The sequence below is a fragment of the Festucalex cinctus genome, chromosome 2 (genome assembly GCF_051991245.1).
Source record: "Festucalex cinctus isolate MCC-2025b chromosome 2, RoL_Fcin_1.0, whole genome shotgun sequence".
Classification (NCBI taxonomy): domain Eukaryota; kingdom Metazoa; phylum Chordata; class Actinopteri; order Syngnathiformes; family Syngnathidae; genus Festucalex; species Festucalex cinctus.
In genome coordinates, this window is record NC_135412.1 from 13,262,954 (window position 1) to 13,285,381 (window position 22,428).

At 41.4% G+C, this 22,428-nt stretch overlaps 1 protein-coding gene across 1 annotated transcript; it reads right to left on the bottom strand.

Annotated features, from left to right (window-relative positions):
* Positions 1-240: 240 nt before the first annotated feature.
* On the bottom strand, positions 241-19,037 carry erbb3b (erb-b2 receptor tyrosine kinase 3b). The gene is made up of 28 exons (XM_077512961.1): positions 18,811-19,037; positions 16,362-16,516; positions 15,977-16,163; positions 15,033-15,158; positions 14,875-14,937; positions 14,595-14,713; positions 12,921-13,062; positions 12,714-12,827; positions 12,515-12,632; positions 10,939-11,012; positions 10,716-10,806; positions 10,131-10,333; positions 9,902-10,034; positions 9,482-9,575; positions 8,823-8,980; positions 8,680-8,736; positions 6,871-7,012; positions 6,665-6,784; positions 6,483-6,581; positions 5,309-5,494; positions 5,084-5,239; positions 4,933-5,008; positions 3,173-3,319; positions 3,003-3,100; positions 2,766-2,936; positions 2,628-2,690; positions 1,366-1,669; positions 241-1,293 (listed from the first exon to the last, which is right to left on the bottom strand). The coding sequence occupies exons 1-28, from the start codon at positions 18,887-18,889 to the stop codon at positions 518-520; spliced, it is 4,251 nt and encodes a 1,416-aa protein (XP_077369087.1). The 5' UTR covers positions 18,890-19,037; the 3' UTR covers positions 241-517.
* Between the last annotated feature and the right edge of the window lie 3,391 nt (positions 19,038-22,428).

Consider the following 22,428-nt stretch of genomic DNA (forward strand, 5'->3'; position numbering starts at 1 on the left):
CAGTATATTATGTACAACATTAATATATATTTGTTATATTACATGATAAAATGCACATACTGCATATCAAGGATCTAATACTACTAATGTACAATTTTACATTACTTTCCATTGGAAAATTTCACCTTATGTGGTGTGTTCTCAGATGCTAGTTATGCCAATTGGTTCATTTATGCAACAATTTACATTAAATTTGGATTTTGTGAAGAAATCAAAAGACTGATCATTTTCTGCAAGCAAATTTGTAGGTTTTATTGAACATGGCAAAACTGTAAAATTTCAGAAACAAAACAAAACAGACATATTGTACAGCGATCATTGAAACAAATGATTACTTACAAAATAATGACAATTATCCATCTTAATACTGTTTGGTACAAAAATTCCATTATCTGCAAAATCATTCATGCTTGCTCTCCAGCCTTCTCATCATCACAACATCACAAAGCACACACTGGAGAACAACACACTTACAGTAACTGCAGCATTTGAAGTGTGCGCGTCCCAGCGCACGTTATTAGGTGCGTACAGCATCTGGCTTGAGGAACAGTCTGCTGTGCCAGTAGTCTGGGTTGTCAAATGAAGAGCTGCTGCCAGGCTCGCCCATGCCCGCGCACACCTTGATGTATCCCCCGATCCCCGCGCACCTGCCGTTGCCCGCCTCCCCCTTCACTGGGAGGTTCTGGTAGTCTGCCTGCTCCCACCCGCTGGGTATTCCTTCAAATGTAGCCATCTCCTCATACTCGCTGTCTCCCTCATCCGTGACTGCATCTGGCTTGTGCGAACTGGCGACATCCCCCTCAAGTGTTTGTTGTTTATTTGTGTGATGGCACTCCTGTGCGTCTCCTAATTGACCCTCCTCTTCCTCGCACGTTACATCTGGTTGTGTTGCAGATGTTTCATGCCTCTCCTGCGGCGACGTCTCTTCCTCTGTGGAGTCAGAGCGTCTAATGTCCATGTATTCATACCTGCCCTTCCCCTTCGGTGCCTGCACATTGTCCTCCACAGCTTGAATCTGCTTCTCCATACTAAACTGATGTTTCTCTTTGGAGTCTGCCAGCTCGTCCCCGCGGCTCTCATTGACCTGCTGATCTTCTGCGGCTGGAGCCAGTGTCAAGGTGTCCTCATGGTCAGGAAGCAGAGTGACAACAGTTGGACAAGGTGGCGTCATATGAGCCAGCGATGGGTTCTCACCCTGTGATGAGTTGTCTTTTATCGTTTGTTTATGGTTCATCACCTCATACTCCAGGGCCAAATTTTTCACCTTGCTTACTCGTGGAGTGACTTTACAAACTGTGAGTCATAAAAATTTAGTCATTCTCATGTGAATCAAATCATGTGCATTCTTCACATTTTGTATTTTACCTCTTTCTGGAGTGCTCAATGATCCAGGAAGGACGTAACCATTGTGGTCCGCCTCCTCTTCGTCCTCTTCCTTTTCGCCGGATGTCCACACCTTGTATGAAGACGGACTTGATGCTGTGGAGAGTTTTCTATGCCTGCTGTTGGATACATGAGGGGCAGCCCTTTCAGAGCCAAGCCGGGCCCTGTGAGGAGCACCGGTCCTGAAGCCTTCGCCACGAGGGTCTGCCTCTCCGCCGCTCCCTCTGACCTCTGACCTTTCTGGCAACGTCCGCACAGAGCTCCGGCGGGACCTTTGGAAGCGTAACTTTGAAAGAAAGGAGAGATCGATGCAAGTCTTGAAGGTAGAATCAAAGTACAGTACGTACATTTTCTCACGATACTGCAGCAGAAAAGAAGTTGAGCATTATATTGTCAATATGGATGGCAGTAAAGTCACATTTTCACACAATTAGGAACATTTTTTAAAATCCTGAATAATAAATAAACCAGAATCCATTAACCAGATGGGCACCAAATCATCATGGGTTCTTTCTAACATGGCAACTCTGTAATGAAATATTTAAGAACTTTTCAACCATCAAAAAAATATTTTCATAACTCTTCTGATGAAACATCAACTTAAAGCTAGTGGGCACCTTTCGTCATGGCCTGGGGTGGGGGGGTCTGTATTGCTTTTACTGCCACTAAGTAACTTTGAGGAGGGTGGCAGGAAAAACACAAAAACTACAAATGTGGACTGCTTTAGAGGAGCAGATGTCTCTTCCACCTTTCCCCAATCGTGACAAAGACAGAAGTCGAGTCTAACGTATTATATGCGATTGCGGCTGTCATGGCAGAAGGTACAAAACAACGGAGGTTTTGTCAGAGGAGAAAAAAAAAAGAATAAGGGAGGCTATCCGAATAAAATGAGAGTCAAGACGACGCTATAAGCGACGTGATCATCCCTTATGCAAAACACTACCTCTTTTGTCCATTTGGTGCCGCCATAATCAACAAAAAACAGAACTAAGATTGGCAACATTTAGTATAAGTAAGCATAAAATTCAATTAAAAAAAAAAAAAAAAGAGAGCGCGAGAGACTTTTTGAATTTGATAAACTGTCAAATAAAGTCCAATATTTAGTTTTGTTATTTGAACACGTTAGCCCATATCATTTTTGTTATTGATCAACAAACCATATTAAACGCCAATATACTGAGTACATGATGTTTAGTCAAAAAGTTGAGCAAAATCTCATGCTTGTGTGTGTATATGCGTCCAACCTGACGGACACTTTCTGCAGGACTTGGAGTCATCGGCAGGTATCCAACCGGTCCGGCACCACTCTACAATTTAATGAGGAAAGTGCTTAATTAACTGTTAATCTATGATAAAGCCCAAATTAAAATGTGTTGAATTACCCTATAAGAATTAATCCTGGAACGAGAGAGACTCCATGAGGGAGAATGTTGCAGAGGAGGTGTGGTGAAACCTTCCTCCAGTGCGTCCTCATCTTCATCCACCAAATCTGGGTCAAGCAGCCCTCGCTCAGAATCTCTGCGATCCCGCGAGGTGGCGTCCTCTCCTTCCAGCTGCAGAATAAACAAAGTTGAAATTTGTGGGTTTTTATCGACTTAATTAAAAGATGATCGTCTCACCTTGATGACGAGATATCTGGGTGGGTCTCTTGCCATGCGTGTAAAGTCGCTTGCCAGCTCCTTGAAGGTGGGCCGTATATTTTCATCAATCATCCAACCTGAACAGGAAACAGCTCGCTTTCACTTCCTGTGTGCGTGATTGTATGCGCTGTATGTATTGTGGCACTCACATTTCACCATGACCATGTAGACGTCGATGGTGCAGATGTGAGGTTGTGACAGACGTTCGCCCTTCTCCAGCAGACACGGCACCTCCTGGGCCTGTGCCGACCCATAAGGCTCGGCCCCAAAAGACATCATCTCCCACACTGTCACTCCTGTATGAGAGAGAGAGAGAAAAAAAAGGAAATTTTTGTTTGTTTTTTAAGAGGGTGACTAAGTCAAGTCAAGTGCGCCAATAGTTGGCCCACTGAGTCCCATTATAAATCACAATTTTTCATGTTTTTTGTTTCACTGTACACCTGGTGTTTTATAGTGTATTTCCCCCGATCACAGGCTTGATCCATTCAGAAGGGACTCCAGATAAAAAATAAATAAAATGAATCGCCAAACAAAATGAGGCTTCAAAATTGTGAAAAATCAAGTTATTCTTGTCACTGTCAGAGGCTGAAGGCGTGTCCGCTCAATGCACTGAAACCCCGCGCCACTCAACTGTCAATCAAAAATCACTGCTCCAAACTGGACAAAGGCTGTAAATGTGCCTTCATCTAGCAGAGGGATGGACAACTTAAATGCTGGCGGTGGTCAAAATTTTTCTATCTATCTAACTATATGTATAACCAAAAAGGTATTTTAAACATGGATGAACTACATGCATAGGCCAACATGCTCTTAATATATTTCATTTTTCTTAATACATTTTTTAATGTATGTATAAAAGGGTTTGAAGCACATAGCAAAATAACCACATACTTTATTTTTTTTCCAGTGCAAAGGGCTCTCTTGCATAAAAAATTAACATTCAAGCAGCGCACATACATAACTGTTAAAAAAAACATATGTTCGAGAACTCATGTTAACGAACTCCAAATGTTATATTAAAAATATAAATATGTATTAATAATGAATAAATCAATTAATAAATACATTTTAACATAAAATAAAATTAGCCTACTCATGTAGTAAGGTATGACTCAGTTTAAGCGCACCTAAGCCATTTCTGCCATCAAGTGGTGGTTGGTAATATTACAACGTAAACTAGTACACACAAACCCTGCATATAATATAACGATGATGATGGTGATGATAATAATTATAATAATAATCATAATCATAATTATAATAAATCAGATTTATATTTATTTTATTTATATAGTGCTTTTCTGGACTTCTCAGTTTGCCTCCCACTGATTTTCATATTCATGTATTTTTTCCTCTTTCCCCCCTATATTTTGGATTTTTCCTGTTTTTTTTTCCCCATGATTTTTTTCTCACAGTTTTCCATGGAAACCGTATACTGAATGTTCATGAGAATGAAGAATTTTTGGCTGCCAGTTTCCCATCCCTGATAGCATCTTTCTTATGTCTACAGTCACATACAGTAATAAAGCCTCCGGTGACTGGACAGGACAACAAGGCGCTCTAAAGCGGCCATGCTGGCCTGCTCTGGTCCACACACTAGCTGTCAAATCAGACTTTCCCCCCAAAAAAACTTTCCCCCCCTCCTCACTCTTCTGCCAGCCTCTGCCTGACGTGTGTGCGCTGACGCACTTGACAAGCATTAGCTACAAATACTGTGACGCCCATACATTAGAGATTGTTTTTCATTTTTCTATATTGTGTGGCATCTGTCCCTATTCAAGTAAACATGAAATGAAATGAAACAAAGTGGCCTTGCGAGCAAAATATCTGAGGCGAAGATGCATTTTCGGTGTGTAGGCATAGCTAGCCAGCGAACAACCTACTGCAAATTCACTTTACAGGGTCTTACCATAGCTCCACACGTCACTTTGATGAGTGTATCTTCTAAACAAGATGCTTTCAAGAGCCATCCATTTGATCGGAGTCTGCACAAGGAAATAAATATCAGACAGTGCGATGCAGTTACCAGCCAACAAAATGGGTCAGAAACACACAACAACCTTGGTGTTAGTGTAGATGTATTTCTTGTCATCAGGATAAAGGAGATCTGCTACGGCGTAGTCCGAGATCTGAACCTGGTAGTTGTTCTTCAGTAGGATGTTGCGTGCTGCCAGGTTCCTGTGTACCACGCAGTGTTCTTCCAGGTAGTACATACCCTGACACGAAAACATGTCATCATTGTGCACTCAGGCCAGCTACGGTATGTGGACTCCAAGTGAACTTACTTTGGCGATTTGCACACACCAGTTGAGCAGGCGCTGGGGGCCCAGACTATTTTTGTGCTGCCTGATGTGCTCCAGTAAGGAGCCTAAAGAACTGAGCTGGGTGACCAGGTGCAGGCTGGACCCCGGACAGATGCCCAAAAGTCTCACGATGTAGGGGTGGTCCAGGCTGCCCATGGAGAGCATGTGCTGTAGATAACACGGAGATACCAACAGTGAATTTTTATTTTGCCAGCCACGCCAAAATGATTCCTGACATTTGTGTCATGGATGGGTGGTGCGTGGATGTGACGGTTGGACCCAATGGCGGAGACATGGCAGGGAGAGAGATGTGAGGAACGTTATTGACAGTAAGAATAGTAAAAGACAGGACGGCACGTGAGAGAACTGGTCGCCAAGACTTGATTGAATGAGATAAGACTGGTCACCATGACTTGACCGGACGAGGTGTAGCGGGTTGCCAGGGCTGGACGGAATGTGAGAGGGCCGGTTGCCATGGCTGGAATGAACGAGAGACTGACTGAATAGAGTGGGGACAGGTCACCTTGACTGGATTGAAGAGACGGGACGAAACTTGGACAACTTAGCAGAATGTGGGCAAACTGACAGAACATAGGCACTTGACTGCCACTTGGAGGTGACATGGGCGACTAGACAGTGACAACGATGACGTGACAAAGACGAGGGGGAACTTGACGGAGGCGAGGAAGACTTGAAGGTGACGTGGACGACTGGACATGATGAAGACGAGGGAAGACTTGAGGGTGACATGGATGACTAGACGTGACGAAAATGGGGGGTTGACTTGACGGAGGCGAGGTAGACTTGGGTGACTGAACGTGACAAAGACGAGGGGGAAATTTGAATGGAGACCAAAAACGCTGTTCTTCCAACACTTGACTTGACTTGACAGGGACGTGGCATAACAGTGCTCCAACCCAGACTGAACGAACACCACTGACTAAATACACCAACACTAACGAGACACACCTGGGAAACAATACGCTGAGGGCACTGATTGGTACACATACTGGGAAGGGAAGACACGCACACACAGGTGGACAAGGTTAACGATAACGAGACATGGGGAGAACTCAAAACAAAACACTACAAAAACATCTAAAGCTAAACAAAACCCTAACCACACGGACCCAAAACATGACAATTTGGTTCTCACGTCAGTTATCTCGGTGAAGGTCTGACGGCCCGAGCTGTCCTGGATAGTCTTGATGGCCACCGGGATCTTCACGGTCTCTCCATCTGGAGTCCAAAACCCCTTTCAAAAGGAAACATGCAGCTGCACTAATACACTCTGCATTCATCAACTGTTACTCCGAAAGACAAGCAGATGATTGATACCCTGTGCACTGTGCCAAAGACACCAGAACCGAGGACTTTGAGCTTTTTTAGCTCCGATGGCTTCAGGATGTGGGCGTGAACCTTGGTTCCCTTCTCCCCGGGACCCAGTGGCTCAAAACTCTGCCAAGACACAAGAATAATCCTCGCGTAAGTGTATATTTAGCAATGCAAAGGCACCTTAATGGCCCCTCATGGGGCTGACTCACCTCTCCGCTCTCTAGGTACCTCCTCATGGCTCTCTTGCGGCGGATGGCCAAGCCTCGGTGGTATAGCACGCCCAAGAAAAACAACACCAGGCAGAATATCAAGCCAGCTGGCACACCTAAGGCGATGCTTGTGATCTGGCCACTTCAGAGCGAAGGAGACGGTGAGATGATAGGGTTGAAAACATGGGGCAAAAAGGTCAGAAATAGCGCCAAGTAAAGTTGGATCGTGATGTCATGATTTGGTTCCTGTGGCAGTAGCAACAAGGAGACCAGATATGATTAAAAAAAAAAAAATGTTCTTGTGGGCATCACACAGCTGCGGAATAGTACTCAGAGTCACTCAAATTAGGTACACTTTGACATAGAAGAATCTATTTTGACATAACATCCAATACAATCATATTTTTGTTATTTTATTCGAGTAGATTCAAAATAATGGATAGCCTCCCTCACGATTAACTTCTGGACTTTTGACACATTTTTAGTATTGACGATTTAGTCGAAGTACCATCTGTCATTGTACAATGAAAAGGAAGTAAACAGTAGCTCCATATAGTGATAATTTTATCAGATATTTTAAAATTCGGTCTCAGTTTTAGTCCAGTTTCAATCACGTTTGTTAGTTTTTATCATAGTTAGTCAACATCATTTTTAGTCTGCTTGTGAGCGTGGATGGCTGTTTGTCTCTGTGTGGACTGTGATTGGCTGGCAACCAGTTCAGGGTGTACCCCGCCTACTGCCTGAAGCCAGCTGGGATAGGCTCCAGCTCCCCCGTGACTCTTGTGAGGAGTAAGCGGTTAAGAAAATGGATATATATAGGACTGTCTCAGAAAATTTGAATATTGTGATAAAGTCCATTTTCTGTAATACAATTAAATAAGCAAAAGCCATACATTCTGTATTCATTACAATCAACTGAAATTTTGCAAGCCTTTTATTGTTTTAATATTGCTGATTATGGCTTTTTTTTTTTTTTTACTTGGTCTGAGGTAATATTCTAATCTTTTAAGATAGGATATTTGAGTTTTCTTCATCTGTAAGCCATAATCAGCCATATTAAAATAATAAAAGGCTTGCAATATTTCAGTTAATTTGTAAAGAATCCAGAATGTATGGCATTTTTGCTTATTTAATTGCATTACAGAAAATAATGGACTATCATAATATTCTCATTTTCTGAGACAGTCCTGTATATATAACAGTATTTATTAATTTATTAATTAATTAATTTATTTATTTATTGTCAACAGATAATGTTGAACATTTCAGATCTAAAAGTATTTCACATCAAATTTTCTCATCTTTTTGATGAAAAACAACAACACACAAGTAGAGTATATCAACAAGTGGCTTCTAAGGCTCCATGCTACAAGCTAGTAAGTTAGCCAGCATTAGTTATTGGTCGGATTTACATTATTGTTGAAACCTTACAGCTGTTGGATTAATGTTGTAACTATAATTTACTTCTTTTTTTCCCTCCTGTCTGTCCAGGGTTTTGTGCATGTTGCACTCGCTAGCTGCAGATTTCAAAGGGGGGGGGGGGGGGGGGGGGTCAATGTGTGTCACATCACAGTGTCACAGTGACAGATTAGCAGAGACAGGATTTTACAAAATCATATAATTTTCGTCTCGTCTTTGTTCATGAACTACAATGTCCATAGATTTTATTACGTGAAGTACGTTTTTGTCTATTCTTCAATAGTCGACAAAAACGCATACTTATTTATTCCCAGTTATTGTTTATAAATGAGAGTTTTAGCCGAGTCTAAATGTGTGTTGACGAAAATACCGGCAGATGGAGAAACTCACCTGCTAGCAGCCAGTCTGACAGTCTCCAAACAATCACTGAGTCCTGGGCCTGAGCATCTAAAATATACATTTAATTTATGTTGCATATAGGGAGGGTTTAAAAAAACAAAAACAAAAAAACAACTCAGTGCATCCAGTCTCACCCTTGGGTGCAATTGTGGTGACATGGTTCGCAGTGACCTTCCTTGTTGGGATATTTGAAGATGAGCCCCCTTTGCCCATCGTTCACTCCAGCTGGGCAAGATGACATGCAGTATGGACCATCGCGAAGGTTGGCGCATTCTGCACATTCATAAGCACCCTGAGAGAAAGAGATGTGAGAAAAGTGACGAAAAAGATGGAAACCCAATGCAAAAAAAAAAAAAAAAGTCTGTATAGAATGAATATGTGGGCACTTTTTTGGCAGAGATGAAAAGTATCATGATAACTATAAAGCCAGAATTGGAACTTCCTAAAACATATGAGGACAGATTGTGTCTGCTCATACAATGTTTATCAATTAATTAATTCATTACACACTAATTCTTTTTTTTTTTTTAGACTTTGCTAATCTAAACACACTTTACATAACACTTATTAATTTTAGCAATACCTATTAAATGTTATCCCTATCACTATCCCTTGACTTTTTACCATGTTTAACATATTTTGAAATATAACAGTTAATGTTACTTTAAAATATGACAAGCACATTTTAACAACAAAATAATTATTTCTTATTTTTGGTAAGGCTGCCAGAGAACAGATTAGATGTTTCACTGAGAAGAAGGTTTAATGCAAAAATGGATATCAAAGTGCCTACCGGCCCTGTGCAGCTGGACTTTCCATGCAGATGTTTACACTCTGAATGGCACGCAACACATTCTCCATCAGCCCTCGCAAATTCTCTCGAAAATCTGAAGCCACAAATGTCAAAATTAGACAGGTATGGTTAGGTTAAACATTAATTATTATTTTTTATTATTAATTGTTTAACCTTGTCTAAACATTTGAATGCACATGTCCAACTGTTCAATGTTTCAATACTTTTTGCAAAACATGCTTTTCCTCAAACTTGGAGCTGAAATGCAAAATCCACAACAAGGTGCAAAAACTACTGGACCATTAACATTTGGAAATATGCATTTGAAAGTTTAAAGAAGCTCAAATTAAGTTCACATTATTGGGTTAGAGCACATTTTAGGTTCATCGTGAAAATTGACCCTAAATTAAGTATACTGACCCAGTATAAAAATGACAACTGTCCACACATGTGCCATTTCGGCTGTAATTCCTACAGGAGAGACATTGGTCGGGTCCCGGGCCCCAGCAACCGGAGCTCGAACACAATGGGTCGCAAACGTGGCCTTCAGCAACTGTAACAAAGAATCAAAAAATGCACAAACATTTGGTTCAAAAATAAATCAAGCGAGTTAAGATAAAGAGAGTGAGACACATGCAGCCGACCTCACCGCATTCTGCCAGTGGCCTGTTGCTGTTGATGCTGTTGACTCGGACCCGACGTCCTCTGAACAGCTTGGCCCAGTAGACAGTGTGGTGGTAACACAGCTTGGCGTTCTGGCTGATGTACACGCTCCCGTCGCTGATCTCTCGGAGAGAGCGCAGACCCAGCGAGGTGAGGGTGGAGATGCGCATCACCATCAGGGAAAAACGCCTGTCATGGAAACATTTTAAATATACGAAATGTTGGGTGACTGTTTTGTGGATTCTCATATGAATTTTGTAGGGTATAATACCAAAAATATAAGCTATATTATGCATGAAGTCGCTTTGGGTATTTTTATTTTTAATTCAAAAGATTTTGGTGTGAATTGAGTCCGAACTCTACTTGTCTTGCTCTTACAGTTTTTGAAAAATGTATTTCACCCGAAAATGTGACTTTTAGCCAAAAATATATATTATTCTTACACTTATACACTCGATTGCATGCATCAGGTTGTGTTTTCCTGACCACAAATTCGGCTATATGAGTTACACACAATGAACCCACAGAAACACCCCAAGACATGTAAACATTTCTTCTCAACAGGACTTACTTGTAAAGTGACCTCCCTTGAATGGTTTTAAGACTCGAAAACACAGACAAATCACTGAGCTCTTTTGGCCACGACTGGATATTTAGGATATCTGGTAATTAAACACAGATGTAAGTTTTAACAACATCAGAGATAGTTTTGTTTATACACGACTCAGCATATTGCTCTTAACATGATGGAAAGCACTTATAGTACAAGCAGTGCATGTTAAGAGACACTGTACCTGTTATCTCTCGAACGGTGCGGAACACTTCCAGCTTTTTAGCATCCAGAGGTGGAATCTTCTTAAAGTCATCTCTGAGGAAGACAAACAGAAACAACAAAAGATCCACCATCTTGTTTTGGTTTCATATCTGACACAGGGCAGTGATTCAATTGTGATCATTGTTGTTTTCAGAGGATTCTCATTATTTTGTTTGTCAATCTCACTTACTTCCTGTTTCTGAAATGTAACATTTTAAATGGATTCATCAAGCCAGCTGGGATAGGCTCCAGCACCCCCGCGACCCTTGTGAGGAGTAAGCGGTCAAGAAAATGGATGGCTGGATTAGCTTTTGGGCTTTTTATGCGTAAGCCCAATGAAACATTCAGCCTTGGAACCATCAAACAAGCTATTTTGTTTGAAAACGAGATCACAAATTCTGTTGCCAGCCTTCTGTCACTTACATGCATTCATGAGCATGTAACACTGGTCCTACAAAACAATCCCGTTATTAACTCAGAGCAACACTACAAGGTGTGTCAGAAAACCTCCAGGACAGGTGTCACAAAAATATACATTTCAACTTCAAACTGCATACTAAGAGTTTTCCCATTTCCACAACATGTATCAATACGTTCCATTTTAAATGTTTTAAGTGTCCCAAAGATGTATTTCTACGTTTTTTTAATTATGTTGTTTTTTTGTTTTGTTTTTTTCCATGCTAGAGCATACAGAAGACTTTGATGCAACCTCTCAACTGCAGTGGACAGGTGAAACAATGGTAGTAATTACAAAAACGGCCAGCAAGTGGTAGCAGAGTATAAGAGATCAACCAGGACCATGTTGAAAACAAGCTGATTTCCCCACAATTCAAAACAGAATAGATTTGTGAATAATGATGAAAGTTAGCTATATTCTAATGCCAATTGCTGTAAAATGGAAACAGATTAAATATACTTTTTTTTCCTGGTGAAAGAAGAGACTCCAATCTTTCTTTTGGTGCGTTCCATGTTTTTATAGCAATAGAACCCAATATTTTGTGGGCCGTGCAAAATCTGTCAAAATCCAGTAAAACAGCTAGAAACGAAGGGGATTGCTTCTGTGAAAATGGCTGGAAGTGAATGAGTTCAGGTGGACCAGATGAGCAATCAGCATGTCTTTAAAGAGATCCTGTTGAGCATCCTTGGTTCATCTTGGAATAAGTTTTGATAGGACAACTCATGCCTGCTCACAACACCCTGAGCATCTGACAGTTCCTGGCTGAGTTGATCATTCTCATGCTGAAGCAACCTCCCTAGAATCCTTCTAGGAGTGCATGAAGGCATTAAAGAAAAGGCGGAGAAAGTGTGTCGTGAACACCAGGGCGATTCCTTTCGGAGAGGCAACCCAGCAGTTTGTATTTCAGATTTGAATTACATACTATATCTTTTGTGACAGCAGACCTGGAACCTTTCAGACATACCTCATGTAAAGTCTTGCCCGTCACCTACAAAGCCCTTCATATCCTGGCTCCTTTTTGCTGAGCTGAACACCTCCACTATACCCCACTCCCACTCAGAGCCAAAATATTCCTGATATGAAAAAGATTGGGACATACCCAAGAATGCCTGTGACCAAGAAATGAAGACTTCCTTGGATTTTGGTGCAGTTGATGAAGCTGTCAATGTTACTGGAGTCCACAGTCTGCCTGTGTTCTGCACCTGTGCCTTCACATACTGTCAAGATAAAGAGCAACACAATTACAAGACTACCACAGTTTTTGTTCACCAGGTAATAGAATGAATATTTAGTCGAACCTTTAGGGCAGAGTCCAGAGCAGGGCTCACAGCGTCTGTGTCCCTCTCTCTCCACCTCCATCTTGTTTGGAGGACAGACACTCACACAGGAGCTACCGTCCACCACAAAATGAGCTACAACAAGCAGCAGTATACGACAAACAAAAAAAAGTGAGACAAAATAAGACGAATGATTTGATTTTTACATATACCGTACAGTGCACTCACCGGGGCACTGAGAGACACAAATGGATCCATATTGATATTTGGCATTGGGGTTGGTCTCCATCTGAAAAGTCTGCTTGTTATAGATGAGAGCCTGTGGACACTGAGGCACGCAGGCTCCAGAGTCGTTGAAATGGCGACATGCCTATGCACACACAAATATACGCTCAGGTGAAAGAGTACTATAAAGTGATGGATTACCGTTGAATTGAAACTGAAAAAATGGCAAAACCGTGTAGTGTTTGGGTTTTAGATCACTCCAAAATGTTTAAGAATTTTTCAATTTCTTTTAAAAGAACAAAAATATTTATGCACACACAGTATGAATAAAATGTTCGGTTGGGTTGTCTTTGAGTAATGTAGCAAAAACATGCTAACATGTTTGCCACATCCATTTTTGTTGCGCCGCAGTTACGTCTTTTTGTTGGAAGAATTTTGTCACGTCTATGAAGTGTGGCTTAGGACCCAAGTGCAGGAGGCAAACGAGTCAGGGAGGTAGAGGTGCTCAAAAAGGTGCAATTTAATCAAACAAAACAAAAGGGGCAAACAGGGTACTTGATAACTAAGAAAAAAAAAAAATCCAGAACGGGAAAACGATACAAGACAAGACAAGACAAGACAAGACAAGACGGAACAATGGCAGCATGGATGTGCGTAAACAAGAACAATGAACCAACAAGAAGTGAAGCGAAAACAGGTGACTAAATACACACACTAATTGACAATGATTAGACACAGCTGGGCAAGACACAAGTGGCAGGGGGTGCTGATTGGTTGACACATGAGGAAGGGCAGGCAAACACAGGTGGACATGACAAGGCTTAACAAGACAAGGAAAGCAGAACATAAACACGACAAACTCAAAACTAGAACCCCAACAAAAACAAACCAAAACCCAACCCAAACAGAACCAAAACATGACAAATTTTACCCGAGTAAAAATGTCTTTGACTGACATTTCCACAGGAGTCAGAAAAGACAGCTAAAATAAGTATGGCTAAAATAATCATTCAACACACACAAAGTGATGGATTGCCGTTGAATTGAAACTGAAAGAATGTCAAAACTTTGTTGTGTTTAGATGTAGCCTACCCCAAAATGTTTAAGGATTTTTCAATTTCCTTTAAAAGAACAAAAATGTACATAGAGTATAAACAGTAAAATGTTTGGTTGGGTTGTCTTTGAGTAATGTAGCAAAAACATGCTAGCATGCTAGCTACATCTATTTTCGTTGCCCCACAGTTACATCTTTTCAGTGGAAGAATTTTACTTGAATAAAATGTCTCTGACTTCGACTGACATTTCCACAGGAGTCAAAAAAGAAGGTTAAAATAAGCATTCAACACACTAACCTGTTTTCTCAATTGCTCTGCCTTTATCAAATGACATATAAGGTTTTAATTGTTTACTGTTGCCATCGGAGACCGCTAAGGTTTTTGCCAGCCTAAAGTGAATGAATTTGGATTTAGCGTTTGTTAGGTAAAATAGGCAAGGCGTGTGCTGAACACTTGCAACTGTCACGTCGCTTTGTTTTAAACGTCTATGTTTTAATTAACTGGGTAAGAAGTAGAACATAAACAACCAAGCAACAAAGCAAAAGCTGGCTACGATTAGGATGTGATGAATTGAAATATTTACCCCTAGTTGACTCATTATAGTCCCAGATACAACACTTACAAAACAGTCCACATCCAAAGGGCCCGTGCATCCAGCTGCACACTCAATGTGACAACAATCCCTGGGGCTCGTCCCAAAACAGCGACCATTACACTGTGGAGCGCACACCGTCTTGGTCACTGAAACAGAGTTGACACGTGGTCAGTAACAACCGTGTGCAGTTCGGCCTTTTCATATGAATTCCATTCCCTTAAGAGCTGAAGAGTGCAGTGGAAATGGAAGGAAACACTGAAGGTCACTGACGTGGCTAAAAAGAGAATGGGAGCAATTGTGCACTCACAGATCTGACACTGCTTCTCATTTGGCCCCCAGCAATAATCCCCACAAGATTTGTGGCATGGCCCTGAAACAACGAAAAGAGCACAAGGACAATGACTACCACGCAATGCACGCCAATAAAACCAGTTAATTTCATTTGGTAAAAAGAGCTGTCCAAACCTTTCTCCCCATTGTAGTAGATGTCAATAGGCGCATTGCTGTCCCTGATTATATCTCGCCAGTAAACCCATGGACTATAACTCAAGTATTTATTATTAATAATCTGTACTCCTCCTTCCAAAATCTCTGCAAAAATAAAAATAAAAAAAGAGCAGACTGGTTAACTTTTCGCATATTGTCATCTGTGCAAAAAGTTTTATTGAGTGGTGGGCAAAGTATGAACCACACCATACGCCCACACCTTTCTGAACTCTGACTGTTAAATTATCAAGATTCCCGTAATATCTGTTGCATTAATTTAGCTCATTTTTTCTCATAAAAAGAGATATTTAAATATTCAGTTCGTATTTATTGTTTTCATTCATCTCTAAATAAAATATTTTAAAAAAATATATATGTTACTATCTATCTATCTATCTATCTATCTATCCATTTTCTTGATCGCTTATTCCTCACAAGGGTCGCGGGGGGTGCTGGAGCTTTGGGCAGTAGGCGGGGTACACCCTGGACTGGTTGCCAGCCAATTGCAGGGCATATATATATATATATATATATATATATAATTTTTTTTTATTTATTTATATAGCAAAATAAATAATTTCAAATCTTATGTTAACATTGTGTCTAAATGAAACTAAAGAATCATAATATATTATTAATTCTGAAATAAATGTACATATTTTGCATGTACATTTTTTATTCTTTTTGTAATTATTTTTAAATTCACAAAGGACATGTCTGTCCTCTTATCTGTATAGCATAATGAGCACATGAGGAGATTAATTAATTGACAATGTGTATATGACATTCCAAATTATTGATCAAATGAAATGACAAGTCATTGTCCTCATTGAAGTGCATTCAATGTTATTTTAAAATAACCCTATGTTCCATCTGGAGTCGGTGTACTCCCTTATTCCCCACGTGTCATTTCCTGTTGTCACCTGTCAGATTTGCAAGGCCGAGCTCCCGCAGGCCGTGTGATCCGTCTTTGGGATAGTTGAAGAAAACAGAGAGGGCAAAGCGCCTTTCATACAGGCTGCTTCCTCTGATGACCCGCAGTTGCTCGAGGGGAATTTCCTGAAAGTGATTCATGGCGATGAGCACGTAGCCAGTCACCTCACGGATTGTCTGCACGCAGGTAGAAGAGGCTCATGAAACAAAAGAGCTGAACAAGACAGCTTGATTTAAAGTAGGCCTACTGTTTTTGGGGCATAGTCAGCGGAAGGACAAACAGTGACAACCAGGAGAAGAATAGCGATGTCTGTGCTATTCTATCTGATGCATCTCCACTTTGCAGACCAATAGAGGTGGACATTGTTTTCTTACCTTAAGGAAAGAGAAGTCCCAGTTGCTCTCAATCTGTGTCACTTCCAGGTTTCCCATGATGATTTCACAGCTATCATAGCGCTCCTTGATCAGGTTGTATTGATTCTCCTGAGAGCCTGTGGAGCTCAGTCCATTCTGGGTACCAAGACACACCACTAACACACAGTAGAAGAAGACACACATGCATTACAACAGCAATCGAAGCAAACAGTGCTGCACACTTGAGCAGTTTAGTGTCAGTGCTTTGTTGTTATGCCTTGCTTGAGCAAGGCACTGAGATCTCTCAAAGTCAACCCTAAATCTCATATTTTCTCCATCCTCAAACCTCTGGTCTTTAAGCCATGTTTTTATTAACCCCTTAAGACCTGCATTTTTTTTTCTGTTGGGCAATTTTTATTTTATTTATTTATTTTTGCTGATTTAGACTATTTTCACACATCGGAACAACATGGATTTTTTTTTTGAGGGGGCGTGTGTGTGGGGGGGTTTTATCTCATATTTTCAGTTGTTATAGTGAACGCCAGGATAATATGGCTTAAACGTATAAGCTTATATGCAACTTGAACATCATGCAAATCAACTTGCGATTGTGATTGGTTAGTAAGATGCAATCATGAACCAGAAGTGTTGACATGTCTCGTTAACGTTAACCTTGTCCACCTGCCTGTGTCTTCCCTTCCCACGATCTGTGACCAATCAGTGCCCTCGGCACGTGTTTCCCAGGTGTGTCTTGTTAGTGTCTCGTTAATGTGGAGTATTTAGTCAGTGGTGTTTGTGCACTTGGGGTGGGAGCGCTGTCTTGTGGTGTCATGCTGTGTATGTGTCGGTCAAGTCAAGTCAAGTCAAGTCAAGTCAAGTCAAGTCAAGTCAAGTCAAGTCACAACGGTGTTTTTGGTCTCTGTTCAAGTCATCCTCGTCTCTGTCAAGTTCACCCACATCCTGCCTAGTTCACCACGTCCTGCCAGTCGCCCCACGTCCTGCCCAGTCATGGCGACCACTCTGCTCACGTCCTGCCCCATCATGGCAACCTGCGTCCTCCTGCCCGGTCTGGTCTTGGCGACCAGTCCTCTCATCCAGTCTACTTGTTTGTGGTAAATAAAGTTCCTCACATTGCCCTTCCTGTCTCCCTGCTTTGTCTCTCCACCATTGGGTCAATCCACCATGTCCACATTAAATCCCCTCACCCACTCGCATCGCCAACCATGACATACGTACTCTGCAGCAAAAGTATTAAAAAAAAAAAAAAAAAAAAGTTCAAACACTACACTTCCAACAAAATATTCACACACACTGGTGTCCCCTCCTATTTCTAAAGCCCCCCCCCCCCCCCCCCCCCCCCCCCCCCCCCACACACACACACATTTAAGTTTTGCCACTCAGTCAGATCAACATAGTATATCACTTGTACACGAACAACTGGCAACTAATTTCCAAATTCAGTCCACATTATGTATAAAGAAGATGACCAACCTTTTTTCCTTTTTGGAAATGAAAATACCATAGAGAACACAGTTGCACATTTACTCACAAAGTTAAATAATTCACAATCTCCTGGCTTCAAACACAATCTACAGTACTTCAGTATGAGTGTATGTGTCAAACAATTGTATGAGTGCAGTGGTCTGGATGCTATGCTCCTGCAGTATTTTGTTGTGATTTCCGCTGGTGGTTGCACAATATTCAGAAGAGTAAAAACAGTCTATAGTCCATCACTTGGACGCACAAAGTAGTCCAGGCCTCAGGCTGACGGAATTGAGGGCTCAGGGTCGAGGAGAAAGGGCTTCTCTCATACAAAGTTCTCATTGTGGTGAAGCTATAAATGTGGACAGTGTCTTTCACGCTCCCTCTGTCTCTCTCAGTGTAGTGACAGTACGTCAGTGTGCGCGCACAGGGTTCTATACAGTATATGTGCGGCTGAGATGAGGGGCTGTGCTGCTGAGATCATAGCAAAAGACAATGGCTCGTGTGTGAGTCGTCTCTTCTAGCAATGGGAAGGGAAATATCATGAACGGAAGAGGACACATGCAAACCATCTCTTAGCAACCTCCGATAATCGTTTCTGCACAAACATACAGAAATTACAAAAGTTGACAAAAGTATTATTTATTTATCTGCTTATGGACAAATATCTTAGGAGTTGGGTGATACAGCTAAAAAAAAAAAAAAGCTGCGAGAAGTACAGTATGTCTCAAATACAGAAATTCTGCCTGAATAATATCTTGATTAACCTTTTCCATCCTGTACATAAATCCATTAGTAAAATGAAGAAATTCCACCTTTGCTGTATTGCATGTTGTGTGGTTAAAAAGGAATTTATATAGCTTCCATTCATCACTAGCAGTTTATAAAAGTCGCTTTTATAGCATGCATTAATAATTAATAACAGCACAAGAAAGCTCATAAGAGCACAAAAAGTTAGTTCAGAAGGGGAAACAAACAGCTCACTTACCATCATGCGTTTGAGTTAATGTTGCTTGTAGACTCCACAACAATGTCACAGACACTGATATGACTAGCCACTGGTTCATGATGATATTGAACCTATTTACTGAAGTATCACCCTATCACATAAGTATGTAAACCTAATGTTTACATTTGCTGAGTCTTGACTTCATCCAACTTTCCGTCGCTCTATCTCCTCAGGGGAAGTCCTTCTTGTTAACGGTCGAATGTGTAAAAACTCTGGCGAAACGCGCCAATTTAGCTGATGAAAACAGCCAACAAGTGGCATTTTATTTTGAGCAGGAACTTCCCTCCCAGAACGGCTGCTGTGATTGGCCAGGGAATTGGATTTTCCCCACCAATCAGATGTTGGTCCGTCTTCTGTGTTGTTGTTTCATTTATTGACTCCAAGGACAGCTGTGTCACTGAATATTCAGCATGTGTAAAATGAATAAATGCAAAATTATTGTAATTTATGATAACTGTCTTTGTACCATGTGCAAAATGTCAAACACAATGAAGTGTTTTAAATTGCATTTTATGATCAGCAGTGTATATTTAAAACAGAGTGTAAAGCGAAACCTTTGTGTTTGTGTCAGCGTAAGCGCTACGAACCCTGCGCATCCCTTTAAAGCACAGATGTGTCTCATCATGCCAGCCTGCCCTTGTCCAAGCACTGCTGCACTGCACTGAGTGACTACTCTGTTCCCCTTGTAAAAAGCAGCATTGTCCCTCTTGCAGCCTGCTTCTTAATCACCTCTTTGATGCGCATGGAGCAGCCGGCCACAATGCTCACATTGTCACATGGTCAACTACTCAGCCCCAAAACAGGCTTAATTTGTGAAAATAGCCTCAAAGTAGTCAAGATTCCTCAACGTGACACAGTGAGTGAAACAACTCGTAGATGAGCGAACGTGAGTAACTTTTACTGACTTATGGTGAATCACGCTAGCTCAGCCTCATTGTTGCTAAATTTATACTCCATGTAAAGTGAAAATAAATGTCATACATTTACCACATAGCATGGAAACTAGTGTTGTCATCAAACCTCTCAAATTTGAGTGATTAAGAAAGGTAAAAGTATAAAAGGTAAGGTATAAAATAGGAAGCTTTGAAATTATGCAAAAAAAAAATAAAAAATCAAGTTGCTGCCTCTGTTGAATGTGGTGTTAGATCAGGGCTCTTGATGACTAGATATATGACTTAACTAGGCCGTTATGTCGCTGTTATGTGTCCTTGCTTGCCGCCTTTCGATCTGTCTGCATTCTGACATACATATCCAGTAAAAAACAGTTAAAGCCATCAGGCCACACATTCTCACATTGGGAGGTTGAGCCGTTCGCACATGTGGGCAGGCGGCCTAGACAGTATAAGTGCAGGGACGATTTTGAATAGATCAGTTCCTCTTCCGCATTTTAATAATGACACCAAGATGTTCTGTAAATTGTAGGATCCTAAATTTGGGGAATTTGGAGTGAAGGCGGGCGGCACAGTGGATTGAGTGGTGAGCATGTCTGCCTCCCAGTACTGAGGACTCGGGTTTGAGTCCGGGCTCTGGCCTTCCTGGGTGGAGTTTGCATGTTCTCCCCACGCCTAAGTGGGTCTTCTCCGGGTATTCCGGTCTCCTCCCACATTCCAAAGACATGCATGGCAGGTTAATTGGGCTCTTCGAATGGTCCCTAGGTGTGCTTGTGTGTGTGGATGGTTGTTCGTCTCTGTGTGCCCTGCGATTGGCTGGCAATCAGTTCAGGGTGTACCCTGCCTACTGCCCATAGCCAGCCTTGTGAGGAATAAGCGGTCATGAAAATGGATGGATGGATGGATGGATGGATGGATGGATCTAAGAATGATGTCTAGAAAAAAAGTGTGGTGATGAAAGGAATGGCTCATAATCCAAAGCATACCACGTCATGTGTCAAACATGGTGGAGAAAGTGTTGGCATTGGTATCTAATATGGCTACAAATGGAATGGCCCTGTTGATGTTTATTGTTGATGTGACTGCTGACAGGAGTAGCAAGATGCATTGTGGGGTGTTTACAGAAGATCGATAGGCTCTGTTCAGTGCTCACGTTCACACAAATGCTACTTCACTGTTCATTGGCACTTGTAAGCGTTTGTGCTTGAACTTGTCAAATATTTGCCACACTGGCCTTGATAATTGTCGTATGCTGTGTTCTGATTAAAAAAACAAAAGACTGTAAAATAGTTACATAGGGTCATTATAGTGCCACTAAATCTAAAAATGTGACACTGAGAGGTTACTCATGACAATGTCAGTCCAAAGTGAATACATAATGTTAATATTATCTTTGTGAAAGACGTCATATTGTCCAGCAGGAGGAGACAGAGACTCAAGATCTCCAGGATCAAGTTGAAACCCCTTCACGTGCTACAAGCCCCTGGACAACATTACAATGTTTGCAGCCAAAATGTCTGCCAAAAAATGCCAAAAATAAACACATTTTTAAGACAATAAAAATCAACTACTCTCATACAAAATGCCTGTATGCTTATTTGTTGTCTGGTCGTCTCTGTGTCCTTTATGATTTTCTCCACATTGCACTGCAAACAGCCAGTCTCCCTGGTGGCCCCTTCCGAGGCGAGCTTTGGGGGTGACTGCCGTGGCCTTTTGCAGTTACGTCTCCCTTCAAAGATTGATGAATTGATTGTGGAGCTGCTGCCAGTGTGTCTGTGCCCTGGGCGAAGGCGTCCCGGTTACGGGTGGGAATCCCAGCTATGGCATCTGCCCTGGGGCGACTATTGTAGCTATCCCGCAGGGGGCCGGAGAGCTGGTGGCCCCGGGAGCAGCTCTGACTCACATACTGCTGTCACACCCCTGGAGACACAGTGGTACTCTCCCATACACGGACCTCCGATGAGAGCAGCTATGTTGTGCCAAACTCCGCTTCAAGGAAAAGCAATAGAACTGTTCCTCTATGTTTTTGTACATCCCCTTTTGGGTTCATATTTTCAGATATTAACGTCAATGTACTTTGCACGCTAGTGTGTTTAGTCTTTTTCACTTGCTATTTGGCATTTTTTACAAAAGTAATATGACACACGTTCAGTGGTTGATTAGATAATTTTTCGTAGGAAGAGTTTGGGAGGGTCCTTCGCACCTTGTTGCAAGAACGTAATAATAACTATGAGTTTTTGTTTTTAATCTTAAAATGGCTTACTTTAACCAGAAACCGGTTACAAATGTCACAAATGAAGTAGCGAGGGAAGACTGTACATATTTTCTTCAAAATGTAATTTGTGCCGCAGCCGTGATTATTTGCTTATTATTTATTTAAACATTTGACGTGACATCTAAGTTTTTCATACCATTTTGATCACCTTCAAATCAAAACATACTCTTGTGTTAAATTCAGACTAATATGCAAAACCATCATATCTCTCTCCCGAGATGGCCCTCATTAACTCATTCACTGCCAGCCCAGTTAAAATGTTATCTTTGACGTGTATAGTCGTCAATGGCACTGAATGAGTTAAAATGTCTCATGATCTTATAGTAGCTATGGACACCATATGAAACTATACACTATGCTTAACCTATTTATGCATTATTAAGCAAAACTATCCAAATGAGCAACAGTCAGTGATTAACAAGTGAAACAAAG

Bases quoted from the DNA above. Each gene is read 5' to 3' on its own strand.
- erbb3b (XM_077512961.1), bottom strand. From the start codon at position 18,889: ATGAACCAGTGGCTAGTCATATCAGTGTCTGTGACATTGTTGTGGAGT. The intron at 7,013-8,679 runs GTGAGTTTCTCC...TTCGCTCTGAAG, and splicing joins GTCAGACTGGCTGCTAGCAG to TGGCCAGATCACAAGCATCG. The intron at 5,009-5,083 runs GTTGTTGTGTGT...TTCCTTGTGCAG, and splicing joins ACATCTACACTAACACCAAG to ACTCCGATCAAATGGATGGC.